The sequence below is a fragment of the Vespa velutina genome, chromosome 1, assembly GCF_912470025.1.
Source record: "Vespa velutina chromosome 1, iVesVel2.1, whole genome shotgun sequence".
In the NCBI taxonomy this organism is placed as follows: Eukaryota; Metazoa; Arthropoda; class Insecta; order Hymenoptera; family Vespidae; genus Vespa; species Vespa velutina.
Window position 1 is genome coordinate 15,819,511 of NC_062188.1, and position 15,521 is coordinate 15,835,031.

General features: G+C 34.8%; 2 protein-coding genes across 3 annotated transcripts; both read right to left on the minus strand.

Annotated features, from left to right (window-relative positions):
• Nucleotides 1-3: 3 nt before the first annotated feature.
• LOC124953836 lies at nucleotides 4-3,851 on the minus strand. Of its 2 annotated transcripts, XM_047505829.1 has the most exons (5): nucleotides 3,020-3,851; nucleotides 2,577-2,793; nucleotides 2,012-2,215; nucleotides 421-522; nucleotides 4-315 (listed from the first exon to the last, which is right to left on the minus strand). In XM_047505829.1, exons 1-5 carry the CDS (start codon nucleotides 3,065-3,067, stop codon nucleotides 116-118), a joined length of 771 nt encoding a protein of 256 aa, XP_047361785.1. In that variant the 5' UTR covers nucleotides 3,068-3,851; the 3' UTR covers nucleotides 4-115. The 2 variants fall into 2 exon arrangements, with proteins under 2 accessions (XP_047361785.1, XP_047361776.1); XM_047505820.1 differs by having other exon boundaries at nucleotides 4-522.
• A 148-nt stretch (nucleotides 3,852-3,999) lies between these two features.
• On the minus strand, nucleotides 4,000-7,039 carry LOC124953825 (vasopressin V1a receptor-like). The gene is made up of 6 exons (XM_047505791.1): nucleotides 5,706-7,039; nucleotides 5,405-5,612; nucleotides 5,196-5,290; nucleotides 4,663-4,961; nucleotides 4,412-4,543; nucleotides 4,000-4,341 (listed from the first exon to the last, which is right to left on the minus strand). The coding sequence occupies exons 1-6, from the start codon at nucleotides 5,978-5,980 to the stop codon at nucleotides 4,241-4,243; spliced, it is 1,110 nt and encodes a 369-aa protein (XP_047361747.1). The 5' UTR covers nucleotides 5,981-7,039; the 3' UTR covers nucleotides 4,000-4,240.
• Nucleotides 7,040-15,521: the final 8,482 nt, after the last annotated feature.

Sequence of the window (15,521 nt, forward strand, 5' to 3'; positions counted from 1 at the left end):
TAATAAAGGAAATATGAAAACTTTATTGCTTTATTGCAACTTAAATATAATTTAATATGTATACTAAAGTACATGGTTTTTTCTTTATCTTTTTTTTTTTTTCTTTTTTAATATCTCAATGCTGTGTGTCGTATGGGAACGATCTTTCTTCAGGATCACAGGATAATCGCGGATGCAAGGATGATGTCAAACTGGGTGGAGACGGAGTGACGTAAGGAGTCTGATGGTTGTAACGATAACAGCTATAAGGTTTCCATCGATTAGGATGACGTATTTCGAAGGGTATTGTATGATTCCCGTAATACGTTGTTCTTTCTGATACATTTGGAACGTAATTGTATTGAGATTCCAATATACTTTGCAATTGTCTGATGTATATTATAGCATGCCTGAGTGATTCAATTTTAGACAGTTTTTTACCTGGTGGTTTGCATATTGGAAGCTTTGATCTGAGAAGTTCGAAAGCACGATTCATGTCTCTCATTCTCGTTCGTTCACGATCGCATGCTGACTTTTTGTAGTCTGAAATAAAAACGAATCGAAAATAGAATCTGCGTACGCAATGATCGATTGAGTAAACTCAGTTTCATTCGATTTTTTTTTTTTTAATTTAGTTCAGTTAAATTGTATTTTGCATATCGCTAACTTTTTCGAGTTTATTTATTGCAGTCAATTCGATTGCATACTCGATATCTCGTGGATTTAATTATCGTTACAAAAAATATATATATATATATATATATATATACTTTTTTTTTTGTTTTCTCATTAATATCCAAGATGGATGAAATTGGTAAAAAGATGGGTGAATTTAGTAAAAAATAAATGAATCCAAGTTCAATATTGACGATTCCTTAAAAATAACGTATAAAATAAATTCCTAATTTTCCAGGATGTTCCGTTACTTTTACAAATGGTATGGAAGTATGAATTAAAAACGATGTTGAATGGAATCGAATTGTAAAAATTAAATTTTGTGATTTTATTCAGGATAAGTTTGAAAAAAATTTGATTAAAAATGAAGTCGAGTCGAAAAGGTTAGTTAATATTGTCGGCCATTCGCTTCGTATTTTTTCATATTTACATTCGTTATCCTCGTTAGGGATGAAATTAAACGATGTACAGTATTTCAAAAATCCATTGCCTCATACTCGTGACAAAATGACAGTGATGTTTCTCCTACAACCCATATCGAACCTTGAAACGAAGTATTCCCAGGATAGTAAGGATTTATCAGTAAATTTTGATGCGAAGACAAAGAATCATGGGAAAAAAATAAATTTGACGGAAGAATCTATCGAGATGGCTTTTGTCAATCACGACGATGATTCAAATATGTCGAACGAAGAATTTTCCAAGGGTTTCTTTCGTGAAGTTTTCGTGGAAACCGATGGAGATCTTCGACGAGGATCATCAAAATCGATTATAGGGAAGATAGAGCGGTCTGAGATGATAGTCGCTGATAACATAAAAAATAAGGAAGAAGAAGAGTTGACCGAAAGTGACAGAGTTAGGCAAGAAAAGATGAACGGTCGGCGTATTCTACGTGAAAATAAACGGCACTCGAGTCGATGGAGGAACAGCTGGATCACGCAATTGATTTTACATTTGTTTTATCAAATAATGGGTAAGAGTAAAAAGAAATATGAGGTGGACGAAGAAGAGAAAAGCAATGTACCAAAATCACTATCTTATCTCGTTTATCGGAAGGAAGAAAATCCTATTGTGGATCAGAAATCGCGGGAAGAGATCGTTTCTACGTTTGTAAGACAGATTCAACGTACGCGGGATAAGAATCTACGTGTAATGTTATTGCAACGAGAACTAGAAACTAGATTGCCTGCCGAAAATACTTTTTCTTCGAAAGTATACGACAAACTCGATTCGCCACGGTTAAGCAGTCCCCTTTGTTAAATCTATCGCAAAATTTTTAATAAACGTATTTGAAAATAATATCAATGAAATATTGTTTTCAGGACGCTTACAGGATTAATTTCGATATATTTATCACCTTTCTCAGTTTGCGAGGGCTCACGCTGTACCGATCTTATACTTGTTTCATGAAGTATCTCCAATTGCGGATGGCCACCTATTATTTCTGGTTCCGGTACTCTTATTATTAAAACATTGTCCGAAGATTGTTGGCGTTCCTCGAGATTATTAGGATCTTGCCATCTTCTTCTCAGGGATTGACGTCGAATCACAGTCGGATCGTCTGGAGGAAAAATTTACTAATGATGCAATTTACCGATAGCTTTAATCGAGAACGGAATTCGATGAGGACATTCGAGGGATCTTAATTCGCTTCCTCGCGTTGAAACCGTCCAAGTTGAATTTCTTTTTCTTGGATCGTTCTCTCTACAGGCCATTTTTCTAAACGATAATCTCGAAGAGTGCGATAATCTCTTTACGAAATAAGGCACATTTGATTCTTTTAAGTTAATTGCGAAGAAGCGAATAAAAGAGGAGCATCGATCGTTCGTTCGCTAAACCAACCGTTTTCTTCCATTTCGTTGATTACCAAGATCCGTCGAATATACCGCAACGAGCAATACGATGAATCACTTGAAAGGTACCTGATGCACTTTGCGATAATTGATCCTGTAGGTGTTGATCGGCCGTCGATAGAACGTTCGGTAAAATCGTTTCTTGGTGGTTGACGATATCCTGCCGTTGTCGTTCACGATCTCGTTCATGTTCCAGTTCTCGTAGCTCTTGTTGCTTTGAATTCTCATCGAGATCGAGTAAAATGGGAGAACGCGCGTATTCCTCGTCGTTGCTCTCATTTTCCGACTGAAAAAGAAATACCCCTTTTGCCTCTTTCCTTTTCTTTTTCCTTCTCTCTCTCTCTCTCTCTCTCTCTCTATATATATATATATATATATATATATATATATATATATTTTCTATCTACCTATATATTTATCTTTTTCTTTCTCTTTGTTCCCTTTATATAGCCTCTCGACCGATATAAAAGCATAGCTACGATTGCAAGAGGAGGAACCGTAAATGATAGTACCTTGTTTCTCGATAATTCGTTCGAATATCTTTCCGGATTCTGTTCCATGCCAGTTTTTATCGAACGTGGACCACCGTTTCGTTCGGAGAAAGTCTTTTGAATTTTCACTCCTCTTCCGAGCTAAGAATGAAAAGCTAGAGAGTAGTCCTCCTCAAATGACGCCCCCGTATGGAATATATCTTGGTCGAACGTCTTTCTCGTTTGTCCTCGGATAAAATGTGGATCGGGCACAGACAGTTGTTATTAATGTTAATTTTATCCGTTTATTAAGTATTCAGGTGTTCCGGTAAGGGGTTCTCATTCATTTATATTTGAGTTCTTGCGACGTGCCGAGTGCATCGTTTACTTTCCCAGTAAAGTATCAATATTTTTTTCTTCCAATTTTTTTTTAGATTATTTTCAAAGAACCCGTATCGGATTTCTAATAACGTATTCATGATAAAAAGGATGGAGGCGATTGCAATTAGGTTAATTAAGACTACGCTCAGTACATTTTTCAAGGGACATTTCTTTTCCTTCTGTCATATTTAACGATAGAGACGTTAGGAAAAATAGTTAATCTACGTCAGTATACGCTCCTGCTGTGTGACATTAGCATCGCCGTGAGAATCCCTGAGTTGATCGGTATAAACATGGGGAATACAAACGTCGAAACATAATAGACGCTCGTTCGATAGAAATACTAATGAGGCAGAACCGTGCAAGTATAACAGATCGCTAAGAATGTCGTTCGTCGAGAGGAGGATATGATGGAAATTACGACTTGGAAACGTCCTTAAAAATGCTTCAACGTGAGCACGCTTCGAATCGAATCTTTTTCGCCTCATTTTACTACGTGAAACGAGCATGTAAACCGTGTATATTCATAAATTTCTATGCGCACTTATATATTATATATCGATACAATATTATATATCGACTAAAAATTTCTACTAAATTTTAAAGCACAATGCAAATTCTTAATGGCATCTTTTAATATATAAAAAAATAAAAAAACGTGTATTTAATGGAACAATTTGTGGGACTGCCTTTACATAATAAAAATATTTCTTTAACATTACAGATTAAAATTAAAAGCTAATTAATATCGTCTTCTGATGACTCCACGTGTTGTCGAAAAGAGACGAGAAAATATATTTCGATCTTTTCTTTTCTTTTTTTTTCCTTTTTTTTTTTTGACTTGTAGATATCGTCAAGTGATAATATTACTAAAACTCTTCGTTAGCGGAATATTACTGAACCAGCATATCGCGATATTCTGGACATCAACGATGTCCTCGTCGATGTGTCGTTTGAGTTACTGCAACGTATTATTCCGTGACCTGTAAATATAGAATGTTATTTTCCCAATGCATTATCGTTCGGTTATACAAACGTGAATAATTTTTATACCGTAATATTCGTGCCGGTTGCAGAAATAATTCATTAACATTAAGCGTAGTTCTTGATTAAATGATAAATATATCCATGGATTAACGCAGCTGGTTAAACTATTTAAAAGGGCCAGAATGGTGAACGTGGGACCTGAGAAAAATAAAGAAAGATAAAGGATCGATCACCGAAAAGATTTTCGATAAATGGTGATCAAATTTTTATTGTAGAATAGTTTTCTTTGAGATCTCTATTAACGAACTTTTACTTACCAGTAACGAAAGAGGATTTGGAAGCTTCAGGATCCCAGGTTGCCCAGAGTTCACATCCGATGAACGGAATGCTCGTTATAACATAGAGAGTGATTACAGCTATAGTCTGTTTTACGGTATTGATCATTGCCTTAGAAATGAATGAACTTCGATTACGAGCAAACCCGCTGACACTTCTAATGTACGTTCTATCGTCTACAGCACCGGACATTTTATTACTTTGCCACACACCAATACAGATTCCAACGTAGGTATATACCAGAACGATGAATGGTAAGAGGAAGACCATTAGACTGTACCTACGTTAAGAATGAACTCACAAAACTTTCCTCTGCGTTTACGTTCTTGTAATAATGAGAAGCAAAGTAAATCTTGATTCGAGGAAATGATAATAGAAGAGGAAAGGAAGGAAGGAAGGAAGGAAGGAAGGAAGGAAGGTAGGAAGGAAGGAAGGAAGGAACGAAGGAAAGAGGGAAGGAAGAAAGGAAGGATGAAAGAGAAAGATAGATAAGAGCAAACGGAATATCGCTTACCATGTGACGTACGCTCTTTCGCCGAACTTTATGTCAAAAGTTGCCCAGCAGTCCCAAATTCCTGGCGTTATTTCTTGATACGAAAACACGAATAACTGGAATTTAATAAAACGGCGATAGAAACGATATTCGATAAATTCTTTCCATATCTTTTAAGGAAGTAAATAATAATAAATAATAGAAAAATTTGTGAGTCGTAATTTCTTTACCTGGGGTATACATAGGATAAATGCGATAGACCAAGCCCAATAAACCATTATTCTCGATTTTCTAGACGTAACGCTGCAATAACTGAGAGGATGACAAATTGCATGATATCTGTCGATCGCCGTTGCCGTTAAAATATAAGAACTTAAATAAGGACCGAACGGTTGAAAGAATTTCATCAGTTTACAGAGCACTGGCCCACCCTGAAATCTATTTCATTTTAAATTCTCCACGATTATCATTAGTATTAATGTTAATGATTTAGTATAAAATCGTACGGATTCGGAGATCAAAGATTCTTACCTGAAAGTAATATCCCAAGCGAGTTGAGGTAGAACATCGAGTAGACCTGTCAACAAATCTGCGATGCTAAGATTCATAATGAAGAAGTACATTCTGGTGAGTTTTTTACGGGCACGATATCTCCTTAAATAGATAGAAAACAACACCAAACTATTTCCGAATACAGTGATAATAAATATAGTCGTTAAAAGTGTGATTTCCCATTTAGCGAGATACTCGTCTCTGCCATCTTCTTGATAGTCAGTTATAAACGACGAGTTTTCTTTCTCATTCATTATTATTTATTCTTTTAGGACAACAAAAATTTTTTTATCGTCACCACTTGATGGATCACTGTACTAATCTGAATAACTTTTTAAAGACGATTGTGCACTATACGTATTGTTGCACGAATTTATGTACGACTGAATATTTTATCAATTGAATATTCATATCGACTTCCGCTCTTGTCGAAATAACCTTCTTATCGTCATAACATCACATATTGAAGTTCCTTCGAAATATATCTTTTTTAAATGGAAGCGAAGCAATCCATTCACATCGAATACAAAAATATTTTTACGAACGAGTCGATGTATCGTTGATCAAGTGTCCACTCGTAAAGAAATTGTCTCATGAAAAAAGATAAAAACAATTCTATGAGTTATCCTGAAGAAAGTTCCAAGAACTTTTGATGGAATCACAGCTCAATGTATAGTCGTAGAAACGTCAATTTCTTGAATGCAGAGTCATCTTGTTTCTTCTCTTTTCCTTTTCTCTTTTTTATTAATTTTTCTCTTCAACGCGCACTGGTGGCTTCTCGTCGATAAATGAATTATGATCTCTTATTATTTTCTTGAGTGAAGTATTATCAAATGATTTATTAATATTATGTGTTCATCGCACTACGTTTTTCAATGATAAGATGTCAAGGATCAATGACAGAGGATCGTTGTTGAAGTGATCGACAATACTTCTTGTGAAATAAAAAGTGTTAGCTACGATTTACATTACACGATCACTACCGGTCTATTGTGTCATGAAAACACATTTTATATGTTTGCGATGATTGTTTTTTTTTCTTTTTTTTTTTTTATCAGCATTTAACTTGCCTCTATCTCGATACTCAAACATAGTACACGAACATTCTTCGCGAAGGATTTCAAGCTATTCGGAAATGATAGATTTATTTATAAATGTATAGATATATATTTATATATTCTCGTAATACATTTTTCTTTTTTTAACCATATATATGTATTCTAAAGGAAATGTTATATTTAAGTCATACTGAGAAATTCAAATAATGCGAATGCAAATTATCCGACTATCGTACATATGTATATATGTTAACTCGCTAAAAAAAATATTCGTAAAGTTTTCGCAATCATATTACCGTTTATCCTATGTCTTGATATTTTCAATCCATGAAGTCAGCCAACCAGTCTTTTTCTTTTTTTTTCTTGTTAACTAATTGATCGTCTGAATGACCTTGATCGTTTACTTATTTGCCAACTTGGATTCATTATAGAATTTGTTCGGTTTCGAGAAACACGTTTATTCTTTTAACGAAGTTTTGAAATTGGAAGGATCATGTAATTAGGGTTGATCTTCTTTTTTCAAAGACCTCTGAAAATAATCACGATCAGTCATTTTAAACTTTTTTTTTCTTATTTTACCAGATATTCCACGATTATTCTTTTTTATTCTTTGTTTTTGTGTGTTATAAAAACGGAAACAAATCATAGAGATTATCTTTCCAAGAGATTATTGACGATCGTAAAATAAGAAATAATTAACTGTGGATAATAAATTGTTATAAAGTTGTCTCTATAAATGTCAAAGAAATATTATATTGATATAATTTTATTCGGTCAAGGAATATAAACTTGTTGATACTCATCGGCTCGTTTAGAATTGCTAAGTAGAAACAATTAAATAGGCGTGTGGTTCTTCATTGGGTCAAGTAGACGTTCGAGCGGAAAAGTTACGAGGTATCTCAATTTACTTACGTTTTTGCGTAATTTTTTACCTTCCTCTTACGTTTTATGAATCGCTAATGGAAATATCTAGAATATGAAATATCGATGTAACAAATATTCTAAGATTTTCAATATTTATTATATATGTTTGTAATTCGAAAAAAAAAAAAAAGTTTATTTTAGTATAGACACATATAAGAATACATATGTAGAGTACATGATATCGTATATGAGATATATAAGTACATAATATGAGATCCTTATAATATTTCCATAAGAAAGGGCAGCAATATTCTGACAATATTTATTAACATTTAAATATTTATTCTACAATATTGTCCGCATGAGATTACTGTTTATATAGAAATGTTTATTTCAGTAAAATGCCCTTGAGTTACTGTTTATTCTCGTCGCGAGTTTTTATAGTAGCTTATAAAAAAATTTTTTTATAACATTAAAAGTAAGTCATTAGATTAGTTTCCTTTTTAGCTTCGATTCTTATTATTAGTAATAAGATAATAGTATTAGTAATAAGAATTAGTAATAAGTTCAAAGATAATAGAATTAAATAATTCTATTATCGTTTAAATGAAATATATTAATAAATTATTTGCAGATTAATTTAATTCTTTTTTCTGATATGAGATATTTGAGAAATATAAAAGGAGAAGCGAATTGGCAAGAAAAATAATTTCGAATTGAAATTGGATATGGACGCAAAATGTTTGTTTTGTTCGTATCTCTATTTCAATGATCACGCTGATGAACAATCAGTTTGATACATCAAATGTTACAGATTTAAAGACACATAAATATCGTAGGGTTATTGATGCTGCTTTTATATGTTTTGTAAATTGTCTAAAAAGGTAAAAAATTAAGTAACTTTTTAAATTTTAAATTAAAATTTTCATATTATATAAGTAGATATTAGAAAGAATTTTTTAAAATCATTGATTTTATACACTCAGTAATATGTATTAATGAATGATTTTTCATTGCTGTAGGAATGAACGATTTTTAAGTGAAACAATCACTAAGTTCCATTGTAGAAATAGAATTATGGATTGAAAATTTGCATTGAGTTATGAGAAAGAGAAAGGGAAAGAAATTGAATTTTATATATTCGATATATTATTATTTCTTTTATATTATTTCAATATGTATCTATCGGATGTATGTATGTATTGTCGAGCTCTCATCTTCTACAAATATATAATGGAAGATTTCGATTTGAGAGAAAAACTCGGAGAGAGAGAGAGAGATGGAGAGAGAGAGAAAGGGAGAGAGAGAGAGAGAGAGAGAGAGAGAGAGAGAGAGAGAGAGAATAAAAAAGGAGCATTATGTATATTATACTAGATGCATACGTGCTTGTGAAGTATGCGAATAAAATAGCCAGATTTGCTAGTGATCGAAATTTGTGGATTTGGCAGGTCACCGAATAGCGATGCATTTATATGAATACGAATGTAACAATGTAGAATAAAAGGGAGATGGGTTTCTTGCCAACTCTTTCGATGACCATTCGTGCGGTCCGTCAGCTGGAAGTAGCGTTATTATAGACGTTATTCGCGTAGCATAAGAAGGAAGAACTCTAAAAGTATTCGATATAGATACATACCTATATATATATATATATGTATATATACATACAGATACTTCTCTCTATGTGTGTGTGTGTGTCTATATATATATATATATATATATGTATATATGTATAGCTAGATAGATATAAAGGGAATAGTACACAGTGAACGTGTTTGGCGGCAAGCCGCAATTTTCCCGAGGCAATCGAAAGTTCCCGTTTGGCCCCATAAGTCACTTTATATCACCGTCACATTAGTTCTTCCTCTTTTAGCCCTTCGTGCCGCAGGTCGTGCAATATCTTTGCGTTTTCTCTGTCCTCGAGCGGTAACTCGGTGTCTTCTGCTTTTCGCAGGCGTAGCAAGTAAAGACGTTTATCATTGTCGACATCGTTCTTCGGCGTTGGCCTGGTTATTACGGCTTATGAGAGCTAGCGATGAGAGTGAGAGAGAGAAAGAGAGACTAAAAAAGAGAAAGAAGAAGAAGAAGAAGAAGAAGAGAGGGGTTAAGCACAAAGGTCGATATAAAGGGAGAAAGTGATGACCCCGCGTTGGAGGAAAAGCTTCATAAAGTAAATTACTATGTGCCACACGTATATCTTACGAGGATTAAGTACGGACTCAGTAGGGCTGGGATAAGCCAAATCACAACGTTTCTCTTCTTTTTCCCTTGTAACACTGACGATAAAGTTAAGTAAAGAAATGTAAGAACGAGTCTAGACGATACATCGGAAAAAAAGTCAGCGCGAAATTCGTTACGTTTGCATTAAGATACATAAGAAGATGGTATTTAATTTTGTTTTTCTTATTCTACGATCTTTTCCGATAATAATGCCACTCAATGAATATTTTTATATTTAATGAGGTATCTCGAGCGATTCGCGAGTAACGGCTTAAGCATTTAATAAGACATAATTAATCGCAAACACGGGGGGGGGAGGGTGAAGATGAAAAGGGTGGAGTAAGGAGAGGAAGGCAAGCGAGGGTAAATGTTGACTGATAAAGGAACAAATTGAGATAGGGTGGGGGGTATTGTGTGCAGTAGGTATTAAAAGGGGTCTCTCCTAGCTCGTTCGTATTCTGTCAAGGGGGATTTTCACCGTTCTCACGACTCACTTCAACTTTTCTCTTCGAGAACTTTTCTTCATTTCTTACCAACACCAAATTCTAGCGCGTGGTAATCCCAGAAAATAAGTAAAGCGTATTTCGTTTATCCGTTGTTACCGGCCAATCCTGTTAGAACCATGCTGCTTTTACTTTACCTAACGAAAATTCTTTCGCTTGTAAAACGAACGTCTCCACGGCCCTACTTTGGATCTTTATGAGGAAAGTATCGCTTTTCTTTTTTATCAACTTCTTTTTCCGCGATTCTCGTCTTCCATTTTCTTTCTTGCTTTTTCTCATTGAGTTTAATCCAGCCAAGATATTTGTTTTCAAATTATTTTCTCTATTTTGTTCATTCCATTCAAAATTTTTCTTCTTTCAATGTTAATCTGTTACATTTCTGGCTTTTGGAATAGTTTCCCAACGCGATCTGAAATATAGAGATTCTCAAAGGAACGCGTAAAAGAAGAATAAGAATCAATCTCTCTAGAGCGTCTTTTATCGTTAACCTCGACAGACAAAGGGTTTTGTTTAGAAAGTAGACAAGAGTTCGCCATGTAGTTTTACACGTCTCGAACGTGTAATTCGATGAGCGTAGAAGTCAAATTCGAAATGAATAATACAAATTTCACAGAGAAACAAACTAATGAAATTAATTAAAACGATCGTGATGTATCTCACTAAAAGCTTTTCCCTTCTGTTTTAGATACCTCATAGTTTCCTCGCACAGGTACTTTCTGTTGCTATTTATCAAATGATAATGAAATATATTTAATCGTACCGTTCTTATGTATATTTATGCGAACATAACTTCTGTCATTCATTTTTATCAAAATTATCTTACAGTGATTTTCTAACTTTCCGATAAAACTTATGAATAAATGTTACGATCGAAGAAACGAAATTCATAATGGGCTTTTATCGTTGGCGAAATTCACTATGTATGGAAAAATGTGCCGAAAGAAGAATTAACATCCCAGTGATGGAAAATGCGCGAGAAATTACTGGACGAGAGAATGGGAGTATTTCACGTAAAAGACGAGAGTGCAAAAAGGGTCTCGCGAGGAAGAAAACGAAGGTGTAATTTCGCGCTCGGCAGAACTGCGAGTTATCCTCCTCTTTCCTCTTCTTCCGTTGCTCTCTTCTTTCTTTTTTATCGTACTCTGTCTCTCTCTCTCTCTCTCTCTCTCTCTCTCTTTTTCTTTCTCTCCCTTCCTTTTCTCTCTTTTTTCCTCACTACGGGCGACAACAAAAAATAAATGGCAATCGTATAATTTTATTCGTTAAGTATTTTCTCGTTTTCCAGTGCACGACTCATTCTCGAAGATCATTTGCATAGCCACGTTACCGTTATTCAATGCGTTCAGGTTAGACATTGTCAACCGGAATCGATTTTATCGTCTTGCATAAATCATAAGTGTGAGCGTGTATCAAGTACCGTCTGTAAGATTTATGCGAATCATCGGCTCGAGTGTCAATTAACCAAGAGTCGTATAGTTGTTTATGATTTAACAATGAATCATTATTGTGCTATAGCTATAAAGGATATTTGTTCGCATTTTAAACCGTTCAATTAATAGTATCTTAAATTTTGCATCGTATTCCTTTACCCCTTCTTTTCTACTTCATCCATCATCGCCAACACTAAGGTATATCGTTGCTTTGCACTATATCTTTCAACGAGTTTGAATGGCCCTTAGCAGAAAAGTACGTCTGTAATGGGCGTCCTCTGTTCTTGTTAACGGTGCGATAGGCAAAGTATGGAAGAGCACTCGCAAGGGCCACAACGAAGTACACAAGGAAACTTACCTATAACTTTCGGCGGTGACTCGAAATCTTGTTAAATAATTTGTTCCCTTTTGTATACGGTTTTCTCTAGCGCATCGCTATCTCTCGTTTGTTTCCCAAAAGACAGAGAGTATTTACGATAAAGTCCTTTAAAATATGTCTCGTTCAAAGGCCGAACATTTCTTTAATCTAATAACAATTTTCTATACATCGATTAAATATACGTTAATTTATCAAGTAAAACCGCAGATCTCAGGACAATTTATCTTATCTTTTTCTTCTCATTGATTTATCTTTTATCTTTTCTTGTAATTTTCTTTTCCTCTTTATTTTTCTTTTTTTTTTTTTTTTATTCTTTTCTCTCTCTCTCTCTCTCTTTTTTTTTTTTTTAAACAATATTCTTCGAAAAAAACGTTTGACAGAGCATGAAAAATAATGTAGATTGTGTAAATCGACATCGATTTGAAAATATATTCGTTCCTAGCGTTGATTTCAAGATGCTTTATTATAGTTGGCCGCAATTCAATTGATATCGTCGATAATTTCTGTTATCGTTAATCTCACGTAAGCTAAAATAAATAAATAAATAAATAAATAAATAAATAAAGAAATAAATATATATATATATATAAAACTTGATATTTTTTTGGAGTAATTTTATGGAAATTGTCGCCGTCGAAATGAGGCAATCTAATAGTTTCCGTATTATTCATTCGTACTAATTGATTGTCAGCTATATGGCTGACGATCGATTCCGTTTTGTCGAAGCGAAAACGATGCTATTGACGTTATATGGGGAGAAGGAGGATGAAAAAAAAAAAAAACCGGCACCAACAAAATTCCACGTTTCCGCATATAAATGCGGTTGCGCAAACGTGGCGACATAGAACTAGCGAGACGTAACGAGAAACAATGGGCGGAGTATTCGATTCTCACGTCTCGATTTTCTACAGGACGATTTATGTCGCTATAGAGCGTGTTTGTCGTTAGCATCGTTCTCCCGTCTCTATCGACGGGACAGCAAGCCTGGAGGCTATTTGTGTTATAGCTTTACCGGTATATCCATTAGTAACTCAATACTTAAATGTAGTCCTGTAGTTTGGACTACCGTGTTCACCGAGCGAGCGAGCGAGAGAGAGAGAGAGAGAGAGAGAGAGAGAGAGAGAGAGAGATAGAGGGAACTTGTTTACATACACTCTTACTTTGCCGCACGAACTACAAAATTCAGCATTACTAAAAGAATAGATCAATCAAATTTTTTATCGCATTAATTAACCACTCAGAGTACTTTTGATTCTATATCTCGAATGAACGGATTTTACGGTTTATCGAAGAAAATCGATTCAGTTCGTATTCTTTTTATTTTAAGATACATTTTTTAACAATTGATGGTAGAAAATAAATGAGAAAGAGAGAGAGAGAAATAGAGAGAGAGAGAGAGAGAGAGAGAGAGAGAGAGAGAGAGAGAGGAGGAAAGAGTAAGAAAAGATCCAAAAGAAACTCTTTCTTTCAAGCTGTGTGTATATGTAATATACTGGGTTAAGTTAGTTGGGTATGTTTAAGCAGATAGTACATAAGAGAAAAGATAAATCGAGGAAATTATTTTCGGTATCGCCTCATTCAACGTGTTCGCCAGTCGAGCAAGCAAATTTGCTAAGTTCTATGTTTGAGAAATGATCTCCGTGGCTCCCGTTCCTATATTTCTCTTTCTCTTTCCCTCTCACTCTTTCGTTGGAAATTATCGCGAGAGAGTACCTACCTCGAAAAGCAATTTTCACGTACAAACGTCGTTGAAATCGCTTTTCATTCTCGGTGGACGATGGATTTACGAAATTCGTCTCCTTCCTAGCTGAGCGCCGTCCTTTTCCTCATCTTCCCGCACTCCCCCCCTCCCCCTCCCCCTTCCCTCTATCATCATCGAGTTATGACACATAACGGATATTTTCGCACGCGCGATCTCCGAAGAAAGTCGAGAAACGTTCGATAATCCGATCACGTCCACGAAAGGAGAAGAATTCCATCGGAACTCTTTCCTCTTCTTTCCTATCATAGCCGGTCGGCACGCTTTCGAGTTCGTAGCTAGACTCTCATGACGGCCATTAATTGCTTCATTCTTCTCGGTTGGCATGCTACAGGCCTTGAATTTCCTAGTGCACCAACTACGAAGATAGGAAATGTTCGTGTTTCTTCTCTCTTCTTTTTCTTTTTCTTTTCTTTTCTTTTCTTTTTCTTTTCTTTTTCTTTTTTCATTTTCTATATAACAATCGTGAAACACATCGAATCGTCGGAAAAGGTTTGTATCGATTCGTTGTTTGGATAGTTGATATCGTTGATTGGCCGAGACAAATAATGCACACGGTATAAAAAGTGAACATATTCGATGAAAAGAAGTTTATTCCTTGTGTCAGAGGAATGAAAAATAATGTTTGAAAAATGACATTGATTCGGAAGAAAAAATGAAAACAAATCTCTGAGAATAAATAGTCGATATATTTATCGTTGAATCTCTGTTTTGACTCAATACGAATCTTCGTACTTATTCTAATCAATTCGTAAGTTCCGATATTCGATCTTGCTCGCGGTATATATAAATCGCACTGAATCGTGCACGCGCTTGCTGTATTACAAACGTCGAGCCTTCGTACGCGCGCTATAATGATCGCGGCCGAGAGGAACTTGACACGGAAATCACATCGAGCGCTTGTAAATTCGACCGCAATATATTCGCGGCCGTGCGTTCCATCGGAGGTGCGCATTCGTACGAGAGTGCTGTCCAGTTCAGAGATTCGTTATTATTCTCTCTCATTACGATAGTCACGCTGTACTATTGGTATTTTATCAAGAATCATGTTTATTAATAAACATTCGATGTAATAAAAGCGACATTGTTTCAATGTTATTTCTTTCAAAATTGAAATCAAAGACATCTCATCATGGCTTCATCATTGTACAAACAAACGTTTTGATCTTCATGGTACACAATTTAACGTTTGATAGAGTAAATTATATTCCTGTTTGTAAATTAAAATGATATATATATATATATATATGCTGTATATCTACGTACATGCATACAGAACTTTGAGTGTTATTTACGAGTTAAATATATGTTTTCAGCTGTGCATTGCAAGTCTTTATTGTTTTTCTTTTGAAATTATTCTGAATGTTGTTTTTCACTTCCGTAGATGACAAATCGCAGATTGAAAAGTGCTTCTTCAAACGTACACGAAGAAGCATAAATATGGTATAAACGATTCGTCATTTGCTGGAGTAAATATTAAGAGAGAAAGGGGATATTAAAGCGGTCGAGTCGAGATGAAGCGTAACTACCTCTCTAATTTTCGTTCCTTTTATCAATTCACACTTCTCGCGCGTAGTTGATG

Coding starts and splice junctions, on each gene's coding strand:
- LOC124953825 (XM_047505791.1), bottom strand. CDS start 5,980: ATGAATGAGAAAGAAAACTCGTCGTTTATAACTGACTATCAAGAAGAT. Junction 5,291..5,404: donor TTATCCTATGTATACCCCAG/GTAAAGAAATTA, acceptor ATTAAATTCCAG/TTATTCGTGTTTTCGTATCA. Junction 4,962..5,195: donor GAAAGAGCGTACGTCACATG/GTAAGCGATATT, acceptor TTCTTAACGTAG/GTACAGTCTAATGGTCTTCC.
- LOC124953836 (XM_047505820.1), bottom strand. CDS start 3,067: ATGGAACAGAATCCGGAAAGATATTCGAACGAATTATCGAGAAACAAG. Junction 2,794..3,019: donor ACGAATTATCGAGAAACAAG/GTACTATCATTT, acceptor TTTCTTTTTCAG/TCGGAAAATGAGAGCAACGA. Junction 523..2,011: donor GCCCTCGCAAACTGAGAAAG/GTGATAAATATA, acceptor TTTTTATTTCAG/ACTACAAAAAGTCAGCATGC.